The following is a 17,083-nucleotide window of genomic DNA, read 5'->3' on the forward strand; positions in this document are numbered from 1 at the left end:
ATGAGTAGGCTCATAACAACAAAAGCTACCATCAAATAACAGGGGATGTGGTCTAGTGGTATGACGTTTCCTTAGCATGCGCTATTCCACCCATCTGGGTGTTGTAGACAGCATGGAAAAGGTTCTGGGTTCGATTCCCAGCCTCTCCAATAATTTCTTTTTTCTTCTTTTTTTGCCTTGTTCTTGCACATTTCAATTGCGAGATGTCGATGTCTCCGGGTATCACCATTTTTGCTTTACGCATGCATTTACTCATTTACGCGATATATGGCAGTTTGGCTTGCCTAGAATAGTAAACTTGGTTTGTGAAAAGACATTGTGACACAGGTACTTGCATTTACGGCCAACAAGATCGTGAGATCAACTCTTATTCAGTAAAGAGCCAATACTACCACTGCATATGGAAATTAGGCTCGAAGAATGTGGGAAAAGGGAAATGACGAACAGACCCAGGCAAAAAGGTAAGGCAAAAGAGATCAAAAGCAGAACCCGAACATATAAAAATAAAAACGCAGAACAGAACTACACGGGAGGAGAGATCGCACGTTCAAGCATCCCAAGGAAATCGAAAGTCCACTGCATCTCTGATATTTCCGTTGTCACGAAACGACCCCGCTGGATTATGGTCCCTAGAATCCTCGGAGCCGGTGCGGGCTTTCTTGCGACGCCCAGGGGGATCGGCGGAGGAAGTGCCGGGGCGGTTCGCGAAGGGCAGCTGGCAGCGACGGCGGCAGCGACGCGGGTCCGCGGTGCTGCTTGAGCTCGTGCTTTTCGCGGTAGTCCTTACGAAGGAAGCCCTTTTGGCAACCGGGGGCAGAGCAGAGATAACGCACTTTTTCGTGCTTCTCCTTGATGTGACGGTTGAGGCGTCCGAGTTCGGGGCAAGTGTAGGGGCAGGATTTGCACTCGAAAATAGGAACACGCTCGTTGGATGTACCGGTAGTTGCTGGCTGGGAAGCCACTAGCTGAGTATCTCTGTTCCGATTGTCAGTAAGTCCGCGTACTCTGAGATTGTTTTCGAATTATGGGAGTAGAAGGGGGACAGACTCGTTAGTGTGTGATGCACGTTCCCCAATGCTGTCCAGCGATGTCTCTTTGGTCACCTTCACGACATCCGGAGACTTTACGACGAGATACCCCAGGAGCAATGCAAGAAGGAGATACGTTCTTTCGACGATCTGTGCAGCACTACATATCTGGGTAGTACCCGGCACGTAGGGCGGCAGCCAAGGACTCGGGTAAGAATGGAGTTCAGCTGTACCGCGGGCCACCGGGTTACCACCATTGACAATCAATGATGCCGCGTCGTGCATGGGTTTCCAGTGTCCTAGATACTCTTCAAGTACTGCGGGGAACACTAGCGGAACGTTAGTATTTAATCTTATGCTAGGCAATGGGCATCTCGGTACTTACTGACGAGGAAAGCAAAGACGATAGTAAATGCCACACCTGCCATGACAGGGTACACTGCATTGTCTGACACATCTGTTTTCGGGTCAGGTGGTTCTGGGGGCAGTGGAATCTCGGGACTGATGTGATATTGGCTCTCCGAGCCTGCAATTGAGTTGTCATCAAATAAACTGCCCTCTGAGCGAAACTTTCGAGATTCGAGGGCTTGTTGGACAGACGAATCTGGATCCGGGAACACTGCCTGTGCTGACTCGAGAAGATTGTTGGCCATGTCTGGAAGAGCAGCAGCATATCCGAAAACTCCTCTCGCGCTCGAGAGCTCTTCATGTCAATCTTGGATCCTGGGGTACGCTGAATAATATCGATGTCCCATATGTCGAGCACCGCTTCCTATAGCACATCGTGCTCTTCTGGATATCCCTTCAGAACGATGCTCCATCGGCTGAGGTCTGCCAGGAGCTCCTGTTCCAAGCTCGACCCTTGCGCTTCATAAATAACTGATGACATTGCCTTGGTTAGCGCCGTGAATAGCAAGACGCGACTTGCTGTTCTTGGCAGAACACCCTGGCACATCCTCTTGAGGATGATCACACTTTCATCCCAGGCGGCCTCGGCGCGTTCGCTCCAATATATCAGATCCAAGTCAAATTGATCCTTTTCGGAGGGAATCTGAATCCAGTCGAGCGTCCAAGGACGTGTGGGCCTGATAGTTCCTCGGCCGAAACGATCTAACGTCGGAAAACGTGTTCTGCCTGCATACTGTCCAATGCGGGCGAATTCCGCGTTGAAGCGCAAGCGAAGATCTCCGAATCTTTCTTTCTCAATTTTCCATGTGAAATAGTAGTTCAGAGCAAATTGAATCAGGTTCTCGGCCAGCCGGAGGCTTTTGGCGTCTTAAAGTAGCCTTCGGGCCAAGCCATAGCTCGCCCCGTATCTCATCAAGAGCTCGACCATATCCGATTTATCTCCTCCTAGGCATGAGTTTAAACTGCATTTATTTTGAGTTAAATTTTTTTAGTGTATATTGTGTATATTATAGACCAGTAAAGTTTATCGGTGTGGCCGGCCTTCTCTACGCCCCCTTCCCTGCGTTTCCCACCCTTTTTTTTTCGTCTAGGTTTATGCCTTTAAGTTTACCCGAACAACAGCTCCTTCAAGCCAACCACATGGCCTACCTTCGGCTCCGAACGAACCCCCTCACGGCCGGTTACGGCACCTTCACAACCGACACAGCCCGCAAGGCCCACTGGAGATCTCCCTTAACGAAGCTTATCGAGCACCACCAACAGTACCACAAGAGCTAGCCTCCCCTCGAAACGATCCATCCTTTCGTCGTTCCGCCATGGTGGAAACGAATTACAACGGTCGTGAAAAAGGGAGAAAAGAAAGGAAAAGCACACTACGACCACATCGTGTAAGCCTTCGGTTTTAAATCGTTAATTTTCTACACGGATAAGAGTAATTATAATAGCGGGGTCGGAGCGGCGACCTACGTACCGGCTTAGTACACTTCTAGGCTTTCGCACGAGGAAACGGCCTATATAAATACCTTAACGTAGTTTATAATATACTTAACGAAATTAAAAAGTATTTATATATCTTTAGGCTATACCTTATAGTTACGAAATAAATAGTTTACGCGGATCGATATTTTTACTAATAATTAAGCCGCTATCGCATCGTCGGCTTAGCCTTAACGCCAGTCCGGTTAGTAGCTACTACGGTAGATTTCGGGGCAGCTCACCACCCTGTAATACTAAGGCATTAACGTTAATATCCACTGGATTCCAGCCTACACCGGGGTTCTAAACAACGAGAAAGCCGATAAGCTCGCTAAAACAGCCGCTAAAACACCCGCTAAGGCAGCCGCGGCCGCTAAAAACAAAGCCCTATACACAGCCGCTAGTTTCGCACTACGCAGCCCCTTACTACTGGCCCCGACTACTACCCTGGACCGGCCCCCGATTAACGCCCTGGACCTACTCTCGACGACTACCCTGGAGCTTACCCTTGACCTACTCTCGACGACTACCCTGGAGCTTACCCTAGACCTGCTCTCGACGACTACCCTGAAGCCTACCCTGGAACCTACCCTGGACCTCGCTCAGGAAACAGCAGCAACTACTACGGCGCCGGCCGCACTGGCAGCCACCGGGGCTACAGTAGCCCGGCCGGTGCCACAACGGCTTTCTAAGGTATAGTATACACCTAGGGCCCGGACTTAGCATATATTTAAAGGCTCGAAACGACTCGTTATTAATTAGGCCCCTTTTATTACAGTGGCTGCCTAACTTATATTAATTAAAAAAACCACTAAATAACGCTGGGCCGACGAGTAAAAAAAATACACTTTACGAAAAAGTACTACACTATTAGTTCCCTCTGCCCGAAAAGGCCACGCTTTTTAAATACTAAAGTTTAAAGCGTATTATAACGGCTATTATATTTTAAATACGTACCGGTAAAATAGGCCTTAAAGATTACCTCTAGTTTATTCGGCGCCTTAAAACCGACTCGCTACTTTATAATTACGGCGACCGCTAAACGGTCCGGTATATATTACTATATTATAATAAATATAACTAATTACGGAAAAAAGTTTAGGCCTCCGTTAACTCCGGTTAAAAGAGCCCCAGGCCTCCCACTAGCACGAAAGAAATCTAGGAGTTACAACGAGCTAAAACCGCCGCCATCTTCATACTGCGAACGGGCCTACTAGGACGCTTTACTCGGGAAGCCGTGGAAAACGAGCCGCCCCCGAAAAAGCCCCCGAAGGAGCCTCCGAAAGGCCTCCTTCCCGAGGAAGCCCCGGAAGGGGCCCCTAAAGAAGGCCCTCCCAGGAACGGCCCTTTCACAGCTCAACGCGGTGAATAGTAAACCCTTTAAGCTTAATTAACCACTATTACTATACAGCTATATATACACGGCTAAAAAGCTATTTTATAAACGCGCGAACGATGCCTTATAATCGCATATTACCCGGTAGTTACCCTGTAACCTACCCGGGAGAGCTACCCGGTAATAATATATATATTCGCCCGAATCGATCGGGAAACATCGGTCGGTATCGGCATCGGTATCGGCAGGTGCTTTCCAATCGAGAAAAAAACGTTAAAAGAGCGCCATCTAATTACCACCGGCGACGCACTAGTGGATCTTTATATATTAGCGCATTATTAGAGCCACCCTCGGTGCTACAGCACCGTTTCCGGCACCCACGCACCATCTTTCGGGGCGTCTAGTGCCGGAACATCACCCACCCAGCCAGCTCCAGTCGCTGTCACCAAACAACAATGGCCCTGGAAAGGCACCCAACACGACCTGTCACCAAGAGCGAAAGCATCACTACACCGGCCACCACTTACCCTGGAGCTGCCTCCGCAGCTACCCTGCACCGCCATCGCGGCCCTCGCGGCCCTCGCGGCCCTTACCTCACTTTCCCTCCCTCCCCTTTTCCTTTTGTTATTACGCTTGCCACAGCGTGTCCATAGTCTAGGTAGCGACGTAGTTGACAGATAGCAGGTTTGATGGGGGACGCGGCGGCGCGCGCAGGGCCTGTGCGGCAATTTCAGGGCGGTGGGAGCCGGCAGAAGGGTGCTGGAGCCTAGGGGACGGATACCGCGGCGGGTGCCGAGACAGGCCTACTGGAGCACCGTACCAGTGTACTACAGTAGCTAGCATAGCCCCAACGTTCGCATAAGGCCCAGGCCTCGGATCTGACGATAAATTGACTCTTATCATTATTATTAAGTTTACCCCTCGGCCTTTTCCTCTTTTACTTCTTTAAACTTTTTAATTAATTACTTAAATTAATTATTTAAATAGTAGTTTTATTAAAATTAGTTTATATTATTTTATTAAGTTTATTTTAAATAACGTGGTTTATTATTAAGTCGATTATATTACTTCGCCGGTTACTTTTTTTTATTTCTAGACTTTTTTATATAAATTAATTTAATTATAACGTTTAAAATTAATTAAAATTACTCGCTATTCGATTCCTTACTTAATTTTATATCTTTTTTACATATTCGCGTATTATGGCCTATTTCGCCGTAGATTTTACAGCGCCTGCCGCCCGTCGCGCGCTTTTTTAACGAACCCCTATTTTCGCCTTTATTAGTCGCTGGCCGTTTCTTTTTTACCTTTTCGTTTTATAGCTTTAATAATTTTTTAATCGTAAAGGCTTCTTTAAACTAGACTCGCGACTTTTTAGCTCTTCGGCGCTTCGAAAGGGTTAAATTAGCCTCTTATAATATACGTATTTAATTTTTTATAAAAATTATTTTATATACGATTAACGTGGTTTACTATTAAGTGGCTCGTATTATTAAATAGTTTACCTTTACTATTTCTCGATACTTTTATAAAAATTATTTTAATTACGACGATTTAAATTAATTAAATTTATTCGCTATTTAATTCGCTACGCGATTCTATAACGTGGTTTACTAGTAAACTGGATATATTATATACCGGGACACTTTTTCTACTTTTCGATACTTTTATATTAGTTTATTTAATTATAATACGCTTTATTAATTAAATTTACTCGCTATCCGATTCGCTACTCGATTTTATGTCCTTTTTATATGTTCGCGCATTATGGCCTGTTTCGCCGCAGATTCCACAGCGTTTGCCGCCTGTCGCGCGCCTCTTTGATAAACTACTATTTTCGCCTTTATTAGTCGCTAGCCGCTTTCCTTTTGCCTTTTCGTCCTGCAGCTTTCGAAATTCCTTAATCGTAAAGGCTCCTCTAAGCTAAACTCGCGACTTTTTAACTCTCCGGCGCTTCGAAAAGGCTAAATTAGCCTCTTGTAATATACGTATTTAATCTTTTATAAAGGTTATTTTATACACGATTATATATATACTTTTCGTTATTTAGTTTATCGTTTTTAAAATTAGCGTTAAAAAGCTTTTTTAATAAGTAAACACCCTTTTTTAATAAAAGAAAAGTGCTTAGTTATTTATTAGGGGTTAAACGGCATTTAAAGGTCGTAGGTGCTAGCCGTTCCCGGACGCGACGGGCTAGGTGTAAATATCCGGAGACGCATATTTAGCTTATTAATTACCTCGTTAGGGTTATAAGGTACTAAACTAGATACGCTAAATTTAAATTTAATATTAATTTCCGTGAAAATAGTAAAATACGCGGCCTTAAACGCGATAAAAAACTCGAGCTTCGTAATATAATTAATCGAGGTTTTAATAAATAGCTTAATTTCTTTCGAATATACGCGCTTTAAAAGCGAATAAAGTGCTATATTTAATAGCTAAAATAAATAAGAAAAATAAAAGAGGTATATTAAGCGTAATAATGCCGTTATTTTTATAATATACTTCGAATTCGGCCGAAATATAGCTCTCGTGGCCGTCGAGGATTAAAAAGCGATATAAACTTTTCGTTCGCGACTTAGTATACTTATCGAAATATTTAATTTAATTTAAGCTTATTTTATTATTTATTTAATTATTCGAAGTCGGTTTAATTACTTAGTTACCCGGTAAGTCGTATTCGATAACTTAGTTCGCTAAGTAATATTAACCTTAAATAATTAAGAACGGCGAAATGTATTAACCTTACGAATTAATGTATTTAATCGCCGTCGACTATTCCCGATTATTAAATTAGACCGATTTCGCCTTCCCACGCCGATCGGCGCGTATTACGACGAAAGTTAACTTAATTATATTTATTATAAAGCCGGTTTTATCGAAATTATATATATCCTTATTAACGATACCGTATTTAGCCTTAATATTCGCGATTAATTTAAATTAGCCGGAAATAACGTTCGGATCCTCGTAAAAAGCCCTTTAGTAATCGTATCGACGATTTATTTTAGTTTTAAGGTTTAAGTTACGGTTAATAAATCGCTTAACTTAGTGCTTACCGACGCGTTCGCCGCCGCGCAACGCGGTGAAAAAATTAGCCATATTTTTTACACTAGCTATATTAAGAGGCATCCCTCGGGTATTTAAATTAATTATATAATTACGAAGCACCTCCTTTTTAATCGGATTTAATTTTCGTCGAAAGTGTCCGATTTCGCGTTGTAAAGGTCGGCCGTAGAGTCGGTAATTTAGAGAAGTTCGTGGGACATTAAAAGCTTTCGTAGCAGCTCTTTAATTAATATGTTTTACGGGGTTTCGCGTCGTTTAAATCGCTAAATCGATCCGTTCTTCTAATAAAAGATTAAATATTATAATTATAGAATTAAAACGTGTTAAAATTTAAGAGGTATAGTCGATCGGAAAAGTGTCCCGGTATATAATATGTCCCGCTTACTAGTAAACCACGTTAATAAAATAAGCCTAAATTAAATTAAACACTTCGATAAATATATTAAATCGTAAATAAAGGGTCGTTACCGCTTTTTAATTCTCGACGGCCGCGAGAGCTATATTTCGGCCGAATTCGAGGTATATTACTAAAATAATAATATTATTATTATTAATATACTTCTTTATTTATTATACTTATTTTAACCTCTCGATTTAATATTTTATTCGCCTTTAAAGCGTATTTATTCGAAAGAAATCGAGCTATTTATTAAGGCCTCGATAAATTATATCACGAAGCTCGAGTTTTTTATCGTATTTAAAGCTATATATTTCGCTATTTTTACGAAAATTAATATTAAATTTAAATTTAATATAACGTAATCCACAAGCGAAATAACTATATAAACGAATTAACCACTTTCGTTAAATTTCGTACGAAAACTTTTATAACTTAATTCTTTTACCACTTATTATAGTTAATATTTAAGAAAAAGGGCAAATAGTTTTAATGCTTTAAACGCTTAAAAATAATTTAAAATTAAGTCTTTAACGCGTAGCCCGAATATACGAAGTTTTTTATATAACCCTTCGTAATCGATAGCTCGATATTTCTGCGAAACGCGAAATATTCGCCAATTTTCGAAAATTAACGGATTCCGAAAAAATATAATTATACGATATATAATCGACTTAAATTCGCGGTTATTCCTTCCCCGGATAAGTAATATAAAAGATATAGCGAATCGACTGTTTAGTTAACGCGACGCGGGACGCGTCGGCGTTAACTGGGCCTCTAATTTCGTACGATGGTAACCGGACCTCCGGACGCGTTTTAATCGAAAAATCGATTATTAAAGAGTCTTTTATAAAAATCCCGACGCGTATCGCGCGTAGTTTACTTTCGTACGAAATATAATTTATAAATACGGGATTTAAAAAGAGGATATTTATAATTTCGATAAAACCGGGTTTATTATAAATTAAATCTCGTCCGAAATAATCGTAACCACCTCCGATTAACGCGGAAAGCCCAGGGTAGTACAGCAAGGGAACCGGGAATAGGTTACAGTGATCCAGGGCGTCGGATTATACGATTACGCCATCCTTTTATATATTATCTTTTCCGGGAAAACGCACCTCTTTTCCTAGTATAAGGACAGCCTATTGCCGAAGGACTAGGTGATCGCAGTCACTAAAAATGGTTAGACCACGAATAAAAGAAGCGAGGACTAGATTTAATACTTTAATTAATATACTAAGTTTCGTACAAAAGGTCGTTATCGCCTCTTAGTCTTAAACGGCTACGAAAGCCACTACTCGATAAATTTCGAACTTTACTATAAAAACAATTCGATTATTATACTCTGCATGCCTTTTTATTCGTCGCATAAACTCTAGCCTCTTAATATCGACTGTTTCCGTGCGTTGAAAAGGGCGTACGGGAAAGAAATTAAAAGTCTTATACGGGCGTATATCACCCATATCTCAAAGGAGGACTTCCTACCAGCGTTTTTAAAAGCGTTCTAGGCGACTTTTACCGTTTTAAATATATAAAAAGGCTTCCGAGGGATAAAACTCGTCCCGTATAATCCGGAATATGTCATTTCATAATTAAATATAAAGCTACGTACTTTAACACCTCCGGGAACGTCTTTCGACCTACCTATTCCTTAAGAATTAAAGACTTTAAATAACTTAATTAAGGCTTAATTTTAAACCGAGTATATTAAAAATCGAATCGCGCGACATTAAAATAGCTCTCTAATATTAATTTTCGCTAAACTTAACCAGATCGCGAAAAGTACAACGTAAATTATACACCGGCTCGCTCTTTTAAAGGGTAAAATAACCGCACTACGAAAAGCAAATAAAATACTTAGCCGGCGCCGCCGTACGAAAAAAAAAACAACTATAAAATAAAGGATCACTTTATATATAAACTAAAAAAAAATTCACAGTTTTAAAGGGATATTAACGGATAGTTATAAAATAAATCGCGCCGAAGTAATAGTCGTATAAAAAGCTTAAATCGCGCCCGCGACGCTATAAAATCTACAGGGAGCCCGGGCATAATGCGCGCACTTATTAAAATAATATAAAAGTATTTAAAAATAAGGATTCCGATTAAATTTAATATTTTATATACGTTATTATAAAGTTAACTTATATTTTATTATACGAAATCTTAGAAAGTAATTAATTCGTTTATATAGTTATTTCGCTTATAAACTACGTTAATATTAAAGTATAATAACTTTTTTTTAAATTAATATATACTAAATTTACTCGGTTTTAAGTTACTTATTTCTACTAGCTTGCGCTAGTATAAATCGAAAAGCAAAAGAACAAAAAAAAGTCAATATCCGATTTGTCGCACTTCGTTACTACGCAAAGTGAATTGCTATCGATATCAAAGCGATCTAAAGTGGCGCCTGCTTAAAGCAGCTCCAGAAGTATTAATCGTTAATTATGGCGAATGGCAACTGAGACAAGGTCGACAGTCTCAACAAGCCTGAGCAAATGCTCCTGCTTGGCTACTGTAGCACACGCCGACAAGAGGCTCGAAATATCGAAAGACCCCCCTTAACGAGCCGACGAATGGTCTCTGTGTAACACTCAAGATTGTTGTGATTTGAGTAATTAACCGCAGACAAAGAACTGAGTGTTATACATATATCTGTAAGTTTACATTTTTAACGCTTCGACTTACGCTAATAAATACTTGGAAGATGCAGCAAATAAGGGATGGAACTTACTATAGTAGTGCCTTAGTTTATAAATGCAAATCATGCCCCAGAATTAATATAGAAGGGGGCTTAAGAGATGCGAAGAAATTTAAATTATTAAGAAGGCTAAAGATAAGCAAGTGCATTTCGGCCCCTCTTTGCAGATGGACTTCGGTTCGAATGCCATGGGTTTCCATTCCGGCATTGATCGTATTTTGAGGTGAAAATCCCATCATTCCGAGTTCGTCTGTTATATGTTGGTGTTTCTCCAGCAACTTATTTCGATGGCTAAGGAGAAATGTCGCATCGAATTCTCGATGGCTGGAATTGCCCCTTTCTTCATCGACATTGCTGAATATGCCAAGAGCATCCTCGATATTATGCTGCAACTGGGGTGAGAAACTGCTTATTATCAAGCGAGCTGAGGAGTTCTTGAGAGTGAAAGCAACTGGACCGGACGTGTCGGGACGGAGTTTCAAGGTCTGGCCATAACCCTGCAATGCATAATATTCTGGTTCACGAAGACGGGAGTACATCATTCGGAATCCGGTTTGGGGCAAAAGGCACCTCACAGACGGGTGCAAGTTGTCAAAACAACCATTTTGTAACTTAGGATCGGTATGAGAGGTATGAACCACATTAGTTCTTGATTGGTGTGAATACACAGGACGGCATCGGTTTGAATAGTGGTGGGAAGGAAAGTTGAGACCTGATGAGATGAATGACCTAAGTATTTGAGACAATGGGAAATAAATGCCCCCTCTCCTCGGTGTTCATAATAGCGTAGGTCAGGCCTGTAGTAGTTATTACGTGGCTTGGATTCCCAATCTGGAGGCCCTTCATTGGCTATGGCATCGCAAACCTTGAAACTCCAAGTCAATAGTTAGCATTATCAGGGGACAATGAGTTGCGATCGAAGGGAACGATGTGTCAACTCGTCGGTGGGTCGAATTCCCAATAAGGGCCGTCTTTGATTGGTGCGGTCCCTCGTCTACATAAATGTACATGTACGTACATATACATATGGCAATTCCCATTTTCTACTGTCCTCTATTGGCCAGGAAGCAGATAATGTGCATTGATAAACACGTCTATGTGTTTGGTAGCGGGGTACCTAAACCAGTGTGTTGGACCCCAGGTATCGTTCCAACACCCAGGTCACCGATCAACGTCTATTATGCACGCAGTTTGGACTCCTGATGTAAGACCAGTTGTAAGCCTGCGGCCTCATACATCATATCCTGTGCCATGCTTTACCTGGAAACTTGGCACTACAGATGCACACTCGATTCCCAATTCCCAATTCTGATCTCCTAAATGACGTGGGCGTATCTGATCTAGCACTTAGGAAGCACCTAGCAATCAAATGGACGTTGGGTTTCACTTCCATATAACACATATGCTAATAGGAGCCAATGGGATGGTTTAGCTGATGGGAATTATCACCGCATCTACCAACGCCTGGATTGGCCGCAAAGAGTAAACCAGTAGTAGATGAGGCAGCATCCTGGTCTGAAGATGCTGTTGAAAGCACAAGCGCCAGGGCTTTGTACTTATAATACTGGAATGCTCCAACTCTAGATGGTGAGACTCCGTCAGACGTGGATATAAGTACGTGTATCACTTGCAAAATGAATAGGAAGATAATGCCAACTACAGCTTCTTCCCGCGCTTGGAATTCAGCCTATACATCTCAAGCACATACTACCCGTCTCATAACCGACACTTACTTGAAGCCAACGCATATTCGACAGTAGCAATGATAACTACAAACCTAAGCTAGGAAGAGTTGCTTTCCGGTGCTGGTGCCTGGGTGACTACTACCGTCACTGACAGTACGAAGATGAATAAGGAACTCGACGAGATGACCAAGGTATCCGCTGCAAGTTAGAAGCATGGCGAAAAGAACGGGGAGGACCCCAGGTCTCATCACAAGGGCGACAAGAAAGGCAAGGGCGACAAGGCCTAACTCACGCAACTTCACCACGACTTGGCAAGTAATTACTCCATCATGTCAGGCTACTTGGAGGCTAACTTATTTGAACCCAGTGCCAGGCTCAGCCGTCATGTTTCTCAACACTCGTGGGATACATTTCCTTCAGCTTGAGGGGGGATATTGGGACCTCATGAGATGCATGTTTGTCAAACTTACGCTTCACTCTTTATAAATTAATGCCATTCGCTGTTCCCGGGATTCTGGTTGCTTCTCCCATCTATGAGTTCGGATAGAACCTGCATTCCTTATGCCAACTACCACAACCCATATGGGACAATTCTTGATAGAAAAGTACCAGGAACATAGCAATACTGCCCATAAGTTGTCATAGCACTACAAGCCAAACATGACTCCAGAGCATCCTCTGTGACCATCATTGGATAAGAAGCGAGGACAGACCACTAGAGATTTGGTCTAAGTTGCTCAATGGAGAGGTGATCCTTGTCCCACATTACTTAGCCATCCCATATTCGACATCCATCTGGACATTCTTCATGATGATGTGCTGCTGGCTGGAGTTGTCATCGATGCGTTCCCACTTCGACTCATCTTCACCGACGCGGCACGAGGCCAGCGACCGGCCGCCAGCGTGCCCCAGGTTCTGCAGCTTGATCTGCTTGGGCGTGTCGTTGCTGCCTGATCGGAAGGCGTAGGACTTCTTCGATCCAAACATCGGAATTTTCTTCAGGAGCGGCCGCAGAGAGGGGAGGGAGCCGGCGATGATGCCTACTCCGCACTCGACTATGGACCAGATCACGATGTTGCACACATTGTCTAAGGGTAGTGGTGTTAGAGAGTGATTTTGCCTGGGGATGACAAGGCAATGAGACTTACAGTAGTAATCGGTTGGTACATTGTAGAACTGCAGGTACGGAAGTCGTACAATAGTTGAGATGCTTGCCCTGCGTCATCTTTTCAGCATAGCAACAACCAGGAAAACGTCGAAATGGGATGAAGCTCACATTACACCCAAAGCCAAGATAAACGTCAACGTAATCTTCAAATTCTTGCTCATCTTGAGCCCATAAATCACAAACGCCGGGATAATAGCACAAGCCCAGTCCGTAATGACCGAGATGGCCGAGATGACATAACTGATCTGGCTCATCCTACCGGACGTGTCGCAGTGTCCGGTGCCGACGGGCGCCCGGAGAGACGGGTCCCAGGTCGCGGCGAAGGGCGTGCAGTTGACCATGACGGCGACGAAGCCGACAAAGGTGATGCCGACGCTGAGGACCATGACGGCCCACAGCGGGTAGACGTAGCGGCGGCGCCTGGTGAAGCGCAGGAGGGCCCAGCAGATGCTGGACTTGATGAAGGGGAGGCTCCAGGTGTAGGTGATTTGGAAGAAGACCAGCCCTGGTAATTACAATGTCAGGGGTGCTTAAAATCCACGAGTGTGTGAGCGGGCGAGTGACTTGGCACTCACATTTAGCTGCATGGACAGTCAAAAAGTAGCTGTCGGTCTGAGAGAACCCAGTCTTGAACGCAGCGTCATGGTGGCCCAAGCCTGAGTAGACGTCCATGCTAGTGAATGAGCAGTAGGCAACGAAGAACAACTACGTGGGCGAGCAGATATAGTCAGCCTCTTTATCTAGAGAGTATGGCTCACCTGTGGGTATTTACACACTTACCAGTCCAATTGTCATAAGGTAGTCATCTAAGCCCAACGACTTGATATTGATCCGGACGTAGATACGCAGAGCCACAGTGATGATCGACAGGACTCCAAGAGCGACAGTGGCGACTAGCGTTGCAGCTGCCAGATCAGTTGGCTGTATGTTTGGTAGTGGTGCCATTATAAGTGCTTGCAGAAGTGTGAGGAGGTGGCAGTAGGAGGGCTGAACAGCTCGTATGAATAGGGATCTATGATGGGAAGACAAGCATGTATGTTCAGCCGGAACGAGGCATGCCAAGAAAACTGTTTATATACTATGTCAGACCTCAACGAGAACTTCCCATGAGCCCGATGATGGCATAGCCGAGTGCGAGCTTGGTGTCGCATCATCTCAGGAACTCTCTTGACCTGGACGGAAAAAACAAGTCTATCAATTGACCAGTCACAATACGTTCGTAAGACCCAAGCAAACAATCACCTCGTGTGATATTAACATTCCCAAAGGGCGCCTTTCTCTAACGCTGGATGGTGATGTTCAGCTACTCTAGCGTAACAAACAAGGGCCCGAGAAGAAGCGGAGATCGAACAACGACAGTCACTTCGGCCGTTTCCCCGTTGATAAATGACATCTCAAGTGACTGGGCATCATTTCCGACAGGGAGGTGTTGGTCCCGGGAGTTTGGACTGTGTTCAGAAAAGCCCTTGATCTCAGATGCGACTGGTTATCCAGTTGAAACAGTCCTCTGAAACCGACATTGCCATCCCAGAAGAGTTAGGGGGATACTGTATAGGCCCAACGGAACAGCTGGGAATGTTTGGTGACAAAGCCCCAGTCAAGCTCATCTCAACTGTTGTCTGTGGCTGGCGCCTCGTGTTGCATAATGCGCCACTGATGTGTCCTCCCCATATAACGGCTCTCGCTCCCCAATATCTGGGTGAGACATCGGTCTGACAGCTGAACACGTGCCGGGGTAAAGCACCAGATGTTGGGTCTTGCTGAGGAATGTTACATATCAACTTCCTCTTCAGTAGTTGTTTTTCCGCCGAGGCTAGACTAGCTGGAACAGACCACCCAACGGGTCTAGACAGGCTTCCCCGCTCGGGCCGATGGAATATATCGCATCGACTAATGCAAGCCCTACAACGGACATGGCAAGACCTGCACTCTGATTGGCTGTCCCTCCGTAACACAGCAGCGTCAGCTTCGAAAAGGGGTGCCCCCCTATGCATGAATGATGACTGCTCTGTAATGAGAAGGAGCAGAGCACGACCAACGGGGTGCGTGCGTTGAGGATGAACTGGGAAAGGGCATAAGTACTCACTGCCCGTTTTCCCTTCTGAATGCTGTAAGACTGCACTGAACCACCAATCTCTCCCCACATACCTCTCTACCGGCGGTTCATCTTGGTTATACCCTCCCTTCTTGCGCTGTTACTCTTGTCCAAAATGGCTGAAATCCCACCAGGACCAACCTTCACCAAGGGATTGGACTTTTCGTCCAACAAAATTGGAAACAATGGCGCCTCAAAGGCAGACCTTGCCTATGAGCACGCCGTGAACATCATCAAAGAGAAGCTTTCCCTGATGACTGAGCTCAGGGCTCTTCTCACCGTCAATCTTGGCGATGAGAGACCACTCATTGTCATCGATGCGAGATCAGGTGATGCAAAGCTCCTAGATCAGGTAGATGATGAACCTGATACGAAGGTGACAAGTGAGTAGCAGTTACTGAACAACTCACTCACTACCTTGCGCACCAGACTGACCCGTCGTCTTTTGCTTCAGTCAAGCCCGAGTACATCATCCAGTTCTACGAAGGCAAGCTGGAACCTCGCTACGGCCTCTTCAAAGACGCCTTCTTCCACGAAGCCTCCATGCCCCAGGGCCGGATCCCGGTCGCCATCAAGTTCGCCGACCTGCTGACCCCCAACCCCCAAGCCCGCCGCGGTCCTACCAACCCGGCATGCGGGTCCCCGCGCCCGACCGCGGACCTCGAGGAGGTGAAACGTAACATCCGCGAATTCGGCTACGGCCTCGTCGCCAACGCCCTAACCCCCTCCCAAGTCGCCATCCTGCGCTCCGCCCTGTCCCAACAAGCCGCGGGCGAAGCCCGCGCCGGCATCGCGGCGCGCGACGGCGGGCCCCACGCTCCCAACCAGCGCGTCTGGACCCTGATCAACAAGGGCGACGAGTTCGTCGACTTCCTGAACCACCCGCTGCTGGATGAGGTGGTGCCCTGGTTCCTCGGCGAGCACGCAATATTGACAAGCTACACGGCCAACATCGCGCGGCCCGGCAACGTGCCCATGCAGCTGCACACGGACCAGGTCGCCATCCAGCCGCCGCAGCGGGGGCTCGCGTACGGGCTCAACGTGATGTGGTACCTGGCCGATATCACGGAGCGGAACGGGGGGACGCGTGTGTTCCCCGGGAGCCACGTCGGGCAGGTCGCGCCCGCGGACTTGTTCGATCTGGACGGGACGGTGGCGGCGGAGGCGCCGGCGGGATCGGCGCTGGTGTTTGAGTCGCGGTTGTGGCACGCCACGGGGCCGAACCGGGAGACCGAGGGGGAGAGGCCGGTCGTCATGATGTTCTTTATGCGGTCGTTTGTTAGGCAGCAGGAGAACAACTTCTTGTCGTTGCGGTTCGAGGTCGAGGCGAAGCTGTCGGAACGGGCGAAGCGGATGTTGGGGTTCTGCACGACGGGGGCTTTGGGTGGGGTGGAGGGGAGGTAAGGGAGGGGATCTATGTGAAGAGGGTTGAGAACCCCGTGGGGCCGCTCAGGGATGCAGAAGCTGTATGATAGGGAGGGACTTCGGATTTCTTATGTGTTACCAGCTGGTTCTGTGGATAAATAGACGGAAGACTGAATTCTCTGAACAAGCACCTGCTCGGACGAAATTGACCGAAACCCAGCCCCCTAAAGGGTGAAACGTAAAACTGATCATGCTCTACGCCGTTGTGACAGCCAAACCCTTTCTCTACAATCTGACTTTCGCTTCGAGTCACCATGCTTTCGGCCTGCCGTAGGTCGTTTCGCTCCCA

General features: G+C 45.3%; 3 protein-coding genes across 3 annotated transcripts; 1 reads left to right on the plus strand and 2 right to left on the minus strand.

Moving 5' to 3' along the window:
* Positions 1–629: 629 nt before the first annotated feature.
* On the minus strand, positions 630–1,681 carry PG997_001953 (uncharacterized protein; the record flags this gene model as incomplete). Its single annotated transcript, XM_066806268.1, has 3 exons — positions 630–975; positions 1,048–1,357; positions 1,414–1,681. The coding sequence occupies 3 exons, from the start codon at positions 1,679–1,681 to the stop codon at positions 630–632; spliced, it is 924 nt and encodes a 307-aa protein (XP_066673564.1).
* An 11,112-nt stretch (positions 1,682–12,793) lies between these two features.
* On the minus strand, positions 12,794–14,219 carry PG997_001954 (uncharacterized protein; the record flags this gene model as incomplete). Its single annotated transcript, XM_066806269.1, has 6 exons — positions 12,794–12,821; positions 12,876–13,194; positions 13,255–13,322; positions 13,383–13,779; positions 13,850–13,979; positions 14,055–14,219. 6 exons carry the CDS (start codon positions 14,217–14,219, stop codon positions 12,794–12,796), a joined length of 1,107 nt encoding a protein of 368 aa, XP_066673565.1.
* A 1,265-nt stretch (positions 14,220–15,484) lies between these two features.
* On the plus strand, positions 15,485–16,773 carry PG997_001955 (uncharacterized protein; the record flags this gene model as incomplete). The annotated part of the gene is made up of 2 exons (XM_066806270.1): positions 15,485–15,752; positions 15,824–16,773. The coding sequence occupies 2 exons, from the start codon at positions 15,485–15,487 to the stop codon at positions 16,771–16,773; spliced, it is 1,218 nt and encodes a 405-aa protein (XP_066673566.1).
* Between the last annotated feature and the right edge of the window lie 310 nt (positions 16,774–17,083).

The sequence above is a fragment of the Apiospora hydei genome (genome assembly GCF_038363865.1).
Source record: "Apiospora hydei strain CBS 114990 chromosome Unknown utg000003l_segment0_segment0, whole genome shotgun sequence".
Lineage (NCBI taxonomy): Eukaryota > Fungi > Ascomycota > Sordariomycetes > Amphisphaeriales > Apiosporaceae > Apiospora > Apiospora hydei.